Source organism: Hyla sarda, chromosome 9 (assembly GCF_029499605.1).
Source record: "Hyla sarda isolate aHylSar1 chromosome 9, aHylSar1.hap1, whole genome shotgun sequence".
Lineage (NCBI taxonomy): Eukaryota > Metazoa > Chordata > Amphibia > Anura > Hylidae > Hyla > Hyla sarda.
The window spans coordinates 91,523,381-91,537,042 of NC_079197.1; the positions used below are offsets into that span (position 1 = coordinate 91,523,381).

Here is a 13,662-nt window from a genome sequence, read left to right on the forward strand (position 1 = left end):
ATTAGGATCATTCTGTAGTCTTGGACACACATCATTTGTTTTGCTATCTTGCCCACTGATTCACAAGAAATTGGTATTGGTTGACTTTGTTTTATTCTATGAATTGTAAAAAGAGGCAGCAACTTTATTGCAAAATAGGGTGCAAATGCTTAGCTGTGATCAGGAGAATCATAACATTTTCCCTGAAAATGATTCCTGTTCCATTAGCCTCCTAATCCCACCCCCTTGGCCCAGCATTCACATCCTTTTTGCAATAACGTTACTGCTCACCTAACAATTTATTATAAATGTCAAATCTTTATATCTCAGGAAGTGGGGGCTTAGCAAGAAAGTAAAAACACAGTTGAAATCAAGGTATTCAAGATTGCTAAATAATATTAAATCACACTTGAGCAGCTGTCCAAATTAGGAGACCATAAGCACTGAATAATATAAGAGGATATACATTTTTTTTTTTTTTAAACTACTATAGTTCCTCTTTATAGGTGTGGTCAAATTGCTTTTACCAGCCACCTTTGGCTTGCCTGTGGCTGCAAGAGGTGGTGGGGAAAGCCAAAAGCAGCTGACACATTGACTCCAACGTGAGTTGTGCATAGGGCGTAGCTCTGCAGGCTAAACAATTTGTGTAATTAGCATAGCTTCCGAATCCGGTCAGCACGTCTCATATTAAAGTTAATGGGAGTAGCGCAAGTTGTGTAACTTTCCCACTTTGGCCGCTTTCAGGTTTCCTGACCCCCTCCGACGGCTGCGAACAGACCAGGGGGCGCTGTAAAAAGCAATTTGAGGAGGTGGGACAACCCAATGTGGTAGCGAATCTTCATTGCCTTCCCAAGTCTAAGTCTGACAATCAAAAAAATCCCTGACCCTTCTCTTCATTCTAGTAACTAACTACAGACAGGAACAAAAAGGAAAAATTGTTGGTACCCTTATGTTAAACAGAGAAAATCGTGATCCTTGAAATAACTTGAAACTGACAAAACTAATAATAAATGATATGATGAAAATTAGACATTGCTTCTGAATTGAGGTTAAAGGGAACCAATCATCAGATTTTACCCTATATAACGCTTGGCAAACTGTTATGTATGGTAAAATCTTTATCCTCACCATCCCTGGGGGCGCTCCTACCCCCAGTCCCCGCCAGCCCCGCAAGAAGCCCCCTGGGCGGGGAGCTCCTCTTACCTACTCCCGTTCTTCGGCCAGCAGCGACGCCCCCTCCGCTTGATTGATAGACCGCGTCATTGCTCTGCTCACTGAAGAGACGGAGCAGAGCGATGACGCGGCCCATCAATCAAGCCGAGGGGGCGTCGCTGCCGGCCAAAGTAACGGACTAGGCAAGAGGAGCTCCCCGCTCAGGGAACTACTTATGGCCATTGCGGTCACTGGAGGCAGGAGCGTCCCCCGGGGATGGTGAGAATAAAGATTGTACCCTATATAACGCTTTGGTTCCCTTTAAACAGAATCGTTAAAAAAAAATAAATAATGAAACTAGCCTAGAAAAAAATAATAGTACCCTAAACATAATATTTTGTTGCAGAACCTTTTGAGGCAGTCACTGCAATGAAGCGATTTTTGTGAGACTCAATAAATCTTCTGCATTTGTCTCCAGGTATCTTGGCCCACTCCTCCAGCTGTCTCAGGTGTGAAGGTGTCATCTCCAGACTGCAGGTTTTAGGTCGATTCACAGATGTTTAGTAGGATTCAGATCAGGGCTCACAGAAGCCCCCTTCAGAATAGTCCAATGTTTTGCTCTTAGCCATTCATGGTGTTTTAGCAGTGTAGTTTGGGTCATTATGCTGTTGGAGGACCTATGACCTATGACTAGACTATACGCAGCTAATTTTGCCCCAGAATGCCTTCATAGTCTTGAGATTTAGTTGTACCCTGTACAGATTCAAGACACCCTGTGCCAGAGACAGCAATACAACCCCAAAACATAACCAAGCCTCCTCCATGCTTCACAGTAGGTACAGTGTTCTTTTCTTTGTATGCTTCACTTTGCGTCTGCGAACATAGAGCTGAGGTGACTTGCCAAAAAGTTCTAGTTTTGTCTCATCTGTTCCAGAAACATTGGACTATTCTGAAGGGGCCTTATATGAGCCCTGATCTGAATTCTATTGAATATCTGTGGAAGGAGCTGAAACCTGCAGTCTGAAGAAGGTACCCTTCACACCTGAGACAGCTGGAGCAGTATCTTTTGAGGAGTGGGCCGAGATACCTGGAGACAAGTGCAGGAGTCTCATTGAGAGTTGCAGAAATCACTTGGTTGCAGTGACTGCCTCAAAAGGTTGTGCAACAAAATTTTAAGGTCATGGTACCATCTTTTTGTCCAGGCCTGTTTCATTATAATTTTTTTTTTAAATGATTCTGTTGAACCACAATTCAGAAGCAATGCCTGATTTTTACCACTTAATTTTTAGCAATTATTCTTCATTATTACTTTTGTCAGCGTTAAGTTATTTCAGGGAACATTGTGGGTTTTTATGTCTTTTACAGAAGGGTATTAACACTTTTGTCCATGTTTGCATAACTTGTAATATTATTACACTCTAGAAATGCATCCAGCCCCCTTTTGAACTCTTTTTGTGAGTTCACCATGACAACTTTATCAGATCAGAAAAGACAGTAATCTCTTTTCTTTGCCCTTTCCCTCTATCTCTTGTCTTTGCCTTTTGGTGTTTATTCCCTGTATCTGTTGCTGCTACTAAGTGTAAAGATAATGGTATTTAATCTGCTGTTAATCATGTTTTTGCCCAATGGGAAAGACCGGCAAATAAGCTTTGTGACATCACATGGAAAGCTTCAAAACAGTGTACTGTTATTCCGTCATGTTTTCTTTTAGCATTTTAAAGTTAAATTGTTATGCATTTTGGCAAATGTGGTGTATTAATCTAAATTAACTATATTTTTCTACAAATACTAAGTCATTAACAGAATAAATAACTACGAAAATTGTCAAAGTCAAAATGCCAGATCCATATAAATCAATCTGTACTAAACTGAGGTTGTGCCGTCCCCCCCCCCCCCCCCCTGTAAATGTCACCTTAATGATATCTCTATCTAGCTTCAATGTTTGTGTAGCACACTGACTGATATCTATTTTGATAAGCCATAACAGTAAAACTAATATTGTATAGTTGCCCCTTATATTGCCAAATAAGTTATAACCTATCAAGGCATACATCCCACAAGACCTTGAAAGATGCCCTGTGGTATCGATATCTGTTAAATTTGAAGCCGAATTACTCAGAAGATTTTGACTTCCTCAAACCAGTTCCTAAAAAATTCTGCAGTGGGTCCTAGTGCATTACCCTGCTGATAGAGGCCAATGGTATATAAAATACTGTTGAAATAAAGGCATGTGCTGCAGCAACCTATAGTTAAGTCCCACATGTCAAAGTACAATCCACATGAATGCCAGTACCCAAGTTTTCCCAGCAAAACATTGCCCAAAGCAACATCCACTGGCTTGATTCCTTCCTAACATAGTACATCTTGATGCCATTTTAACTCCAGGTAAGCAATGCAGATGCACCAGAGATCCACTTAATAAAAAGAAAACATGATTTGTTAGATACGGCAACTTCCTCCCACATGTTCTAAAGTTCATGTGCCCGTTGCACCAAGTTGCAGAAGAAAATAAAGTCAATTGAGACGCCACTGCAAAGTAGTTCAAGGGGATCTTGAGGTATGTATAAAACGTCCCGATTTTCTTGGTTAAATAAAGCAAAGATATGCCAAGAAAATGGTTTTAGTCTTAACTAGTCACTTCTTCAGGGTGCATCATATACATGCCATTGTAGGTGCTTTCAGCAGTGAACAGGGGTCAGCATGGAACCAGTCTCTCTTTATGCAGTCTCATACACACTGAACTGTTTTGATCATTTTCTATTATAGCTAGAATAAATTTTTTTAGTAATTTGCTTTACAGTATGCTCTCCTGTGGGAACAGACCAGAAACTGTATTTTCTATCTTGTATCACTTTTGGTAGGCACTAAAAACTGTATACTGGACTACCCTATAAGAATTTCCATTTTGGAGAAGTCTAGTTGTCTAGCCTTCACAACTTGGCCCAACTGACTCACTTTGAGGGGAGTTTATCAAGCAATTTAGACAGCTTTTTCCGTCTAAATTTGTCGCAGGAAAAGTCACAGACTGGTTCCGTGTGACTTTTCCTGCGACTTTTCATTTAGAACTTTTAATTTTTATAACCATGAAGTGATCTGAATTAGATCCCTTTGTGCAGTTGTCACTAATTTATCACGTGCGACTTTTCTTCGAAAATTTGCATAAAAGTTGCACAGACCATATTTAGAAGAAATCACAGGGCAATTCAACCCTGCCATATATAACAATTTAATACAATTGTTGCATGGCCTGCCACTGCTCTGCAACATTTATACACTGCAGTTCTGCGGGCATTCATTAACGTCTGTGCACCATTTGATAAATTTGGGCACGGACGCCACTTTGCCTGCAACTTTTTTTTTATTTAAAGTGAACAAAAACCAAGTTCACTTTAGATAAATGCCCCTCTTTATGCCTAGTATATGTCCCCAATCCCTGAACAGGTGCCATTATCTTGAGATAGCTGATGTTATTCACTTCACCTTTCAGTGTTTTTAATATTATGGCTGATTGATGTAAATATTTGTCCATCCCAAATAATGTTGATGGTGACAAAAATTGACACAGCTGTGTGTGTACATTTTAAATAGAGACTTGCACATGTTTTGGTGTTGCATCATCTTATCTATGAGCTACCCCTTAACGACCACAGACGTAAATGTACGTCCTGGTTTGGCGGTACTTCGTGCACCAGGACATACATTTATGTCCTGTGTATGACTGTGAGCATCGGAGCGGTGCTCGCGTCATACACGGCAGGTTCTGGCTGATAGCAGCCGGGGACAAGCCGGTAATGGCCGACATCCGCAATCGCGCAGATGTCTGCCATTAACCCCTCAGATGCTATGATCTGTACAGATCACGGCATCTGCAGCAATGCGCAAGATAAAATAGATGATCGGATCGCCCGCAGTGCTGCCGCGGCAATCCTATCATCTGTAATGGCGGACAGAGGTCCCCTCACTTGCCTCCGTCCGTCTCCCGGCATCTCCTGCTCTGGTCTGACATCGAGCAGACCAGAGCAGGAGATAGCCGATAATACTGATCAATGCTATGTCCTATGCATAAAGCCAAGGAGCCTCCAGGAGAGCGGCAGACATCAACAGGCGCTGGACACACTCGTGGGGTAGAATACACTTTAATCACCCATCATGCAACGCGTTTCACAGATTATCTGCTTCATCAGGTTGCCTGATGAAGCAGATAATCTAAGAAAAGCATTGCATGATGGGTGATTAAAGTGTATTCTACCCCACGAGTGTGTCCAGCACCTGTTGATGTCCGCCGCTCCCCTGGAGGCTCCTTGGCTTTTTGTCTATCTGTTCTGAGGTGGACCGGCTGCCGGCATACTTTTACACAAGCCTTTTTCCATTGTACTTTTTTGTCCTATGCATAGCACTGAACAGTATTAGCAATCAAATGATAGCTATAGATAGTCCCTATGGGGACATATGAAGTGTAAAAAAAAAATTTAAATTTAAAAATAAAAAAATCCCCATTAAAAATTAAAATTGTCCGTTTTTCCCATTTTATCCCCAAAAAGCGTAATTTTTTAATAAACATATTTAGTATCGCCCCATGCGTAAATGTCCGAACTATCAAAATATAATGTTAATGATACCTTACGGTGAATGGCGTAAACGTAACAAATTTTAAAAAGTCAAAAAATGCTGTTTTTTTGTCACATTTTATATTAAAAAAAAGAATAAAAAATTATATAAAAATTTTATATATGCAAATGTGGTATTGATAAAAAGTAAAGATGATGTCACAAAGATGAGCCCTCATACCGCCCTATATACGGAAAAATGAAAAAGTTATAGATGGTCAAAATAGGTGGATTTTAGATTACTGATTTTGTACAAAAAGTTTTAGATTTTTTTTAAGCGGTACAAAAATATAAAAGTATCTAGCCATGGGTATCATTTTAATCATATATGACACACAGAATAAATAACACATGTCAATTTTACCATAAATTGCACAGTGTGAAAACGAAACCCTACAAAATGTGCAAAATTGTAGTTTTCATTTAAATTTCCTCCCTAAAAAAAAATTGGGGGGGTTCGTCATACATTTTATGGTAAAATGAGAGGTTTCACTGCAAAGTACAATTGGTGACGCAAAAAACAAGCCCTTATTTGGGCCTGTAGATGGAAATATAAAAGAGTTATGGATTTTAGAATGCAAGGAGGAAAAAATGAAAATGCAAAAATAAAATTGGCCTGGTCCTTAAAGGGGTACTCCAGTGAAAACCTTTTTTCTTTTAAATCAACTGGTGGAGAAAGTTAAACATATTTGTAAGTTACTTCTTTTAAAAAATCTTAATCCTTCCAGTACTTATTAGCTGCTGAATTCTACAGAGGAAATTCCTTTATTTTGGAACACTGATGACATCACGAGCACAGTGCTCTCTGCTGACATCTCTGTCCATTTTAGCAACCATGCATAGCAGATGCATAGCAGATGCATAGCAAATGTATGCAAAGGGCAGCATGGTGGTTCAGTGGTTAGCATTGCTGCCTTGCAGTGCTGGGGACTTGGGTTCAAATCCCACTAAGGACAACAATAAATAAAGCATTAGTATAATAACGTCAGCAGAGAGAACTGTGCTCATGATGTCATCAGAGAGCATTCCAAAAAGAACATAATTTCCTCTGTAGTATTCAGCAGCTAATAAGTACAGGAAGGATTATAATTTTTTAATAGAAGTAATTTACAAATATGTTTAACTTTCTGCCACCAGTTGATTTAAAAAAAAAAAGGTTTTCACCAGAATACCCCTTTAAGGTGAAAATGGGCTTGGTCCTTAACCCCTTAAAGGGGTAGTCCAGTTGTGAAAAACGTATCCCCTATCCTAAGGATAGGGGATAAGTTTGAGATTGCGGGGGGTCCGACCGCTGATGCCCCCTGCGATCTCTCTGTACAGGGCCCCGGCTCTCCGGCCAGATAGCGGGTGTCGACCCCCGCACGAAGCGGCGGCCGACACGCCCCCTCAATACATCTCAATGGCAGAGCCGGAGAGTGCCGAAGGCAGCGCTTCGGCTCTGCCATAGAGTTGTATTGAGGGGGCATGTCGGCCGCCGCTTTGTGCTGTCGGGGCTCCGTACAGGAGATCGCAGGGGGCCCCAGCAGTCGGACCCCCCGCGATCTGCAACTTATCCCCTATCCTTAAGATAGGGGATAAGTTGTTCATCACTGAGTCACCACTGGACTACTCCTTTAAGGACCAGGCCTATTTTGGCCTTAAGGACCAGACCAATTTTATTTTTGCCTTTTCGTTTGAAAGTCTCAGTCTAGATCTGGGCAAAATGACAAGCACAGTTATAAGTTTTGGAGGTTTTGTTAGTCTGGAATAAGAATAACAAGGCACTTTGCATCTTGGTGAGAAGCACTTGGTGATGAATTCAGAATTTTTTGGACATTTGAACAAAATAAGGAGGGCAGAAATATAATTGATACAGATTATCATAGATCAGCCTGTTGGGATTTCTGAAAACATGTTTGTTGGTATTGTAGATGTAGTTGATGTTCATAATACAAATCATAGTAATGTTCTTCAGGTAATGTGTACCAGTTGTCACAGCTTAGGAAACAAGCTCTGCAAGTTATAACATATTTAGGGATAATTTGGATCTGACTGTGAAAAGGGAGACTTGATGCACAGACTATAATGAGTGGGACATGGCCCTACCTGGTTATTTATTGTACAGGAAAGAAAGAGTAGAAAGAAGTGGTATGGAGTAGTCATGTCTGTTTAGGAGAGTCTTAATGTAATCCAAAATACATGTAAAGAGCCAGATAGTCTCTGGATTTGCATGCAAACTAAAGTGGAATCTTTTTTTTTTAGAATGGATGTGATCAATATACATCCAGGACAGATTAAGTGAACTAAATATCAACTGGAATATCCCTTTTGCATTCACATGCAAAAGCAATAATTTAATATAGGGCCTTAGAGGAAAATCTCTAAAACAGCTTGTTAAGTCACAACAATGAAGCTAGTAACTACACACCAGTTAGCCTGACATCTGTCGTACTAAAACTAATTGAAACTCTTCTACAGTTGACCACCTAAAAACCACCAACTTGTTTGTCCCAAACCTGTTTGCCTTTACTGAGGGCAAATAATTTGTTCTGTGATACAGTTCCTTATGAAGAACTGATAGATAAGTAAATTAAATATGAGACCGTATTTACCGTATTTTTTACCGTATAATACCGTATTTTTCGCCCTATAGGACGCACCGGCACATAAGACGCACCCTATTTTAAAGTTGCAAAATCTAGAAAAAAAAAGATCCTGCACCCAACAGTGATCTTCAACCTGCGGACATCCAGATGTTGCAAAACTACAACTTCCAGCATGCCCGGACAGCCATTGGAAGTCCGTGCATGCTGGGAGTTGTAGTTTTGCAACATCTGGAGGTCCGCAGGTTGAAGACCACTGGATAGGAGGTAGTGCTCACCTGTCCCCGCCGCTCCGGACTCGTCACTGCTGCCCTGGATGTCGCTCCATCGCTGTTGCCGCGTCCCCGTGGTGTCCCCGACACTCCGGACATCTTCTTCCCCGGGATCCTCGCTCTCCGTCGCCGTCATCACTTCACTATGCACGCCGCTCCTATTAGTTGATGGGACGGCGTGCGCAACGACGTGATGACGTCGAAGGAGAGCGCCGGCCATGCAGGGGATCCCGGCACGGAGCAGACTCCGAGGAGGCAGGTAAGGTCCCTCCCGGTGTCCTGTAAGCTGTTCGGGGATGCCGCGATTTCACCGCGGCGGTCCCGAACAGCCCGACTGAAAAGCTGGGTTAGTGTTATTTTCGCTTCAGACGCGGCGATCAGCTTTGATCGCCGCATCTGAAGGGTTAATATAGGGCATCACCGCGATCGGTGATGTCCTGTATTAGCCGTGGGTCCCGGCCATTGATGGCCGCAGGTAGAAAAAGCGCGTCTCATATGGCGAAAAGTACGGTAATCCCTGGATAGTTTAGTGGATTGACAGTTGGCTGAAGGATAGGGTTGTTGTTAATGGTGTTTGGATTCTGAGCAGAGACAGATGTTCATAGGTGACATAGGAGAGGGTTTAGTAGGAAAGGTTTGCCTATTGTCCAGTGACACAAAACTGTGCAATAGGGTTGATATTATTGGATGTGTTTCTAATATGGAAAATGAATTAGCTTTACTACATAAGTGTTGAAAACAATGGAAACTACAGTTCAATGTTACCATATGTTAAGTAATCCATTTTTGGAGTAGGAGACATTAGAAGAGAATGATTTAGGATTTAGGCACAGTGATTTCTGACAGCCTGAAAATGTGGACAGGCAGTAGGGGAAGCAAGTTTAATGCTTGGCTGAATAGTTACATATATTACCAGAAGTAAGAGGAATATTGTGATCTCGCTGCATAGAGCCCTAGTGAGTCCACATGGGAATACTGGAGTCAGCTGTGGAGACCTTACCTACAAAAATATATGATAAAATGGAACAAGTCCAAAGATAGGCTACACAATTGGTGGAAGGTCTTAGCATAAAGGTATCAGAAAATACATAAAGATTATTATTATTTTTTTTATCAGGAAAGGCTATCAATAGCTGGCATTAATAGCTGATACCTAGTACCCCGACAATCTGCTTTTCTGTAAAACTGCATCTATTTGATATAAACAATGTACAGAGCCAAAAGCCATAGAACCATCCATTGTTAAATGGTGGCCCTGGGTAATTGCAGCACAGCTCAACGGGGGTGGAACCACACAAATCAGCTATTGGCGGCCTATTCTGTGAAAAGGTCATCAGATCTTTTTCCCTGTAAACTACTTTAAACAACTAAATCTGCAGTATAGTCTTTAGAAAAGGGTGGACATGATCAAAACCTTTAAAAATGTTAAAATATTGCAAGGGATAGCTGGAATTTTGCAAATATGTATGTGGGACTGGGCTGGGAGAAAAAAACAAACAAAAAAAAACTTTACTTCTTGAGCTCTTGTCCCCTTTAGCTCCCATTCAGCTCTGTCTAGTCCCCTGATCTTCTGTCTTCTTCCCTGGCCACTATGGGAAACCAATGATAGAGACAGCAGGTACTGCAACAAGCATTTATCTTGGAAGTAGAAAGAAGATCAGTGGACTGAACAGAGCTGCATGGAACCAGTGGGGGATCAGGGCTAGGTAAGTAGAGTTTTGTTTTTTCCTTGTCCCAGCAAGATAATAGGGGATTGTTATCAAAATCTGTGCAGAGAAAAAGCTGACTAGTTGTCCATAGCAACCAACCAGATTGCTTCTTTTATTTTTAAAAGGACCTCTGAAAAATAAAAGAAGCAATTTAATTGGTTGCTATGGGCAGCTGGTTAACTGTTCCTCTGCACACATTTTGATAAATCTCCACCAAAACAAGGGGGCACAATCTAAGGTTAGTTGGGGGGACGATCAGAAGCAAGTAGATGCTTGGAACAAATGTCTAGATTATGTGGTTGGTAAATTTACAGTAAGAAAATGTAAGCATTCATGGGATAAATATAAATCATAATATACTAATTAAAAAGGAAATAGTATATGAGCAGACTAGATGGACCAGGTGGTCTTTTTTCTGAAAATAATCTTCTATGTTTCTATTAATGACCTAATAAAACTGATAAAACATGTATAACTATAAATATAGTAATATATAGTAATATAGATTTTAAAAAGGCGCACATTAACTGATAACATCCATTAACATCAGCTAGTCTGCGCGATGATGCTTTCCTTATAGAAACATTACCGTTTAATCTGAAACACAAATAGGAAAACTTGACTGAAAATATGTGAAAAGAGGCAAAACAGTAATGAAAATATCTAACAGATATAATAAATTTTACATTTGCTGGCTGTTTTGCTGGTGGGAACTTCACTTAAGAGAACTATTATGGCAAACATTCTATTATCAACATTATGACAAAGTCAGAATAATCACTAGATATTATTCCATTTTTGTGTTTTCCATTTTTTCATATTGCTACATAAATTGTGAACATTCATTTTTCTGCTTCCTTTTGTCATCTACTTTCAAGGTATGCAGATTTATATTATGTGTTTATTTTTATTTCATTTTTGATCTTCTCCTTCTCACTTTATCTAGACCACTGCATGAGTTTATGAATCAAGAACACTGTAGGGCAGATTTACGAATGCAAATGTGCCAGAATTCTGGGGTCATTTGCATTAAAATAGCTTACATTTACTGTGAATTTTAGACAATTTTTGCAACTTGTCTGATGAAGGGGCATGGCATGTGTGTGACTCCGGGCATCAAAAATTGCAAGACAGCCTAATATAATAAACACATCAGGAAATGTTATTGAATTGCAGCTTATGTTAAAAAAAAAATATTAATTCATGTCTAAGAAATTCATAAATCAATAATTGCATTGTATTATTTAATATTTTACAGCAGAGATTTTGTTAATACTGCAAGGCTGTTACATAGAGGTTCTGTAAATGCAGTTCGATTTTCCTAGCTTTTGTAATAAGGAAAATGGATTTTGGGATGACTCTTTATCTTTACTATTCAAACATCTGCCACTACTGGGTTGTATGAGAACTATTCATCATGAGCAGCAGATCCTGGATTATCTGGATAAATGTCTAATCTGCTTTCTCTTGCAGATCTCTCTCTGGGCGAATAGTTGGAGGAGTATGGTGGTTCTTCACTTTGATTATAATCTCCTCCTATACTGCCAACTTAGCTGCTTTCCTTACAGTGGAAAGGATGGTGTCACCCATTGAGAGTGCCGAAGATTTGGCTAAACAAACGGAAATAGCTTACGGCACATTGGATTCTGGATCTACCAAAGAATTTTTTAGGGTATGTTATTTGTTATTTACATTAAAATAATTATGTTTTTGAAAACAATATGATCTTACATAAGGGGTTTATATTGGTACTAATCCCTTTTGACTGGCTTCTCATACATGATTACAGCTACTTCCGTCTTCAAATGATGTCATTTTACGGGAGGTCGGGCCACGGTGGCAGTTATTTGGTAACCAAATTCTAAGGGGTGCAAAATCTGATGACTATTCAGGAGCCTGGCAAATGTGAAGTGAGCAGTGATGCATACATTATACGCCTTGCTGCTCAGTACTGTACATTGGCACTCACTTTACATTTGCTTGACCAGTTAGCAGAAGCACCAAATTCAATAAATGCACAGTATTACTGAATGCTTTTCTCATCATAAGCATAATGATGGTGCATATTACTTGACTTGCCCTGGGTGCTGGCCACCCATAGTTTGGCACTACAATTACATAAATATTCTAAAGTCACTCATATTCACACTCATAAATACAGTCCAATAAACATAATTTAGTGTGCTTAGCCTGCACAAAATCTCAACAACTGGGAGCTATGGCACAGTTATTTCTCAATATGACATTTTATCAATATTGTGAAAGAAACCTTGACATTAACATTGATTTAAATATCATTGACCAATGATAACTTTTTAGAAACCTACTTTTAAAGGACCACTACAGGCAAAAGCACACAGTTTACACTATGCTTTGCCTAAACAACTGGCCAACTCATAGAAAGATAACCCCCCCATGTATCCATTTGGCATAAATTGCTATATATATATATGTTGTTCTATATATATATATATATATATATATATATATATATATATATATATATATATATATATATATTGTTCTATATAAGGTGTAACAAAAATAGTATAAGTTTTGCCCAGAATAGATTATTAATGCAATTCAAGATAAGTGAACTGTGTTTTGCAAAGAAATGTTTGCCTGTTCCAACGTTTATGTAGTCTTTAGTGAAATATCTCTACATGACTAATGAATGGACCAATGTATGTCCTACAGAGATCAAAGATAGCAGTTTATGAGAAAATGTGGTCATACATGAAGTCTGCAGAACCATCTGTGTTTACGAAAACAACCGATGATGGTGTGGCCCGTGTTCGGAAGTCTAAAGGAAAGTTTGCCTTCCTATTGGAATCTACAATGAATGAATACATCGAGCAGAGGAAGCCATGTGACACGATGAAAGTTGGAGGCAACTTGGATTCCAAAGGATATGGCGTGGCAACTCCAAAAGGCTCAGCATTAAGGTGGGTGGAATAATATAACAATATCTGTGTTGTTATAGTATTCCACCTTCCCTGATGTATTGTGTTGTTCTTTACTTTCTTGTGGATGTTTAAGGTAACATGGTTTACTTTTAACATGGCAGGATGGTAAATGGTATTATTTCCTTTTCCGTGGTTATTCATTTATTACTTTGTGTGTTGTCTTTCTGTTTGTTATACTTTTAAGTTTTTCACCTAATGGCCTTTTCATTTTAAATGTTAAAATTCACATTATTTACCATATGCTTAATGTTATTTGCATGATGGTGTTTGTGTTTATTTCCCAGAAAAATATCCAATCGCCATCCAGCATTTTTTTTGACTATATATACTCTCCCCTTCAATAGCACAAGCCACTTTTTAATATTCAAACTAGTATATGGTGATGATAATTTTAT

The 13,662-nt window shown here is 39.5% G+C and overlaps 1 protein-coding gene and 1 long non-coding RNA gene across 5 annotated transcripts in view; one reads left to right on the forward strand and one right to left on the reverse strand.

Moving 5' to 3' along the window:
• GRIA3 (glutamate ionotropic receptor AMPA type subunit 3) overlaps positions 1–13,662 on the forward strand; it is a 386,650-nt gene that overhangs the window by 346,398 nt on the left and 26,590 nt on the right. For all 4 annotated transcript variants that reach the window (XR_008847817.1, XR_008847815.1, XR_008847816.1 and 1 more), the window contains exons 12-13: positions 11,775–11,973; positions 12,999–13,246. Coding sequence is in view for 1 of the 4 variants with exons in the window: in XM_056539722.1 (XP_056395697.1) it covers positions 11,775–11,973; positions 12,999–13,246 (447 nt within the window). In the remaining 3 variants the exon portion in view is untranslated. The remainder of the gene's footprint in view (positions 1–11,774; positions 11,974–12,998; positions 13,247–13,662) is intronic.
• LOC130291195 (uncharacterized) overlaps positions 1–13,662 on the reverse strand; it is a 103,878-nt gene that overhangs the window by 69,048 nt on the left and 21,168 nt on the right. The window lies entirely within an intron of this gene.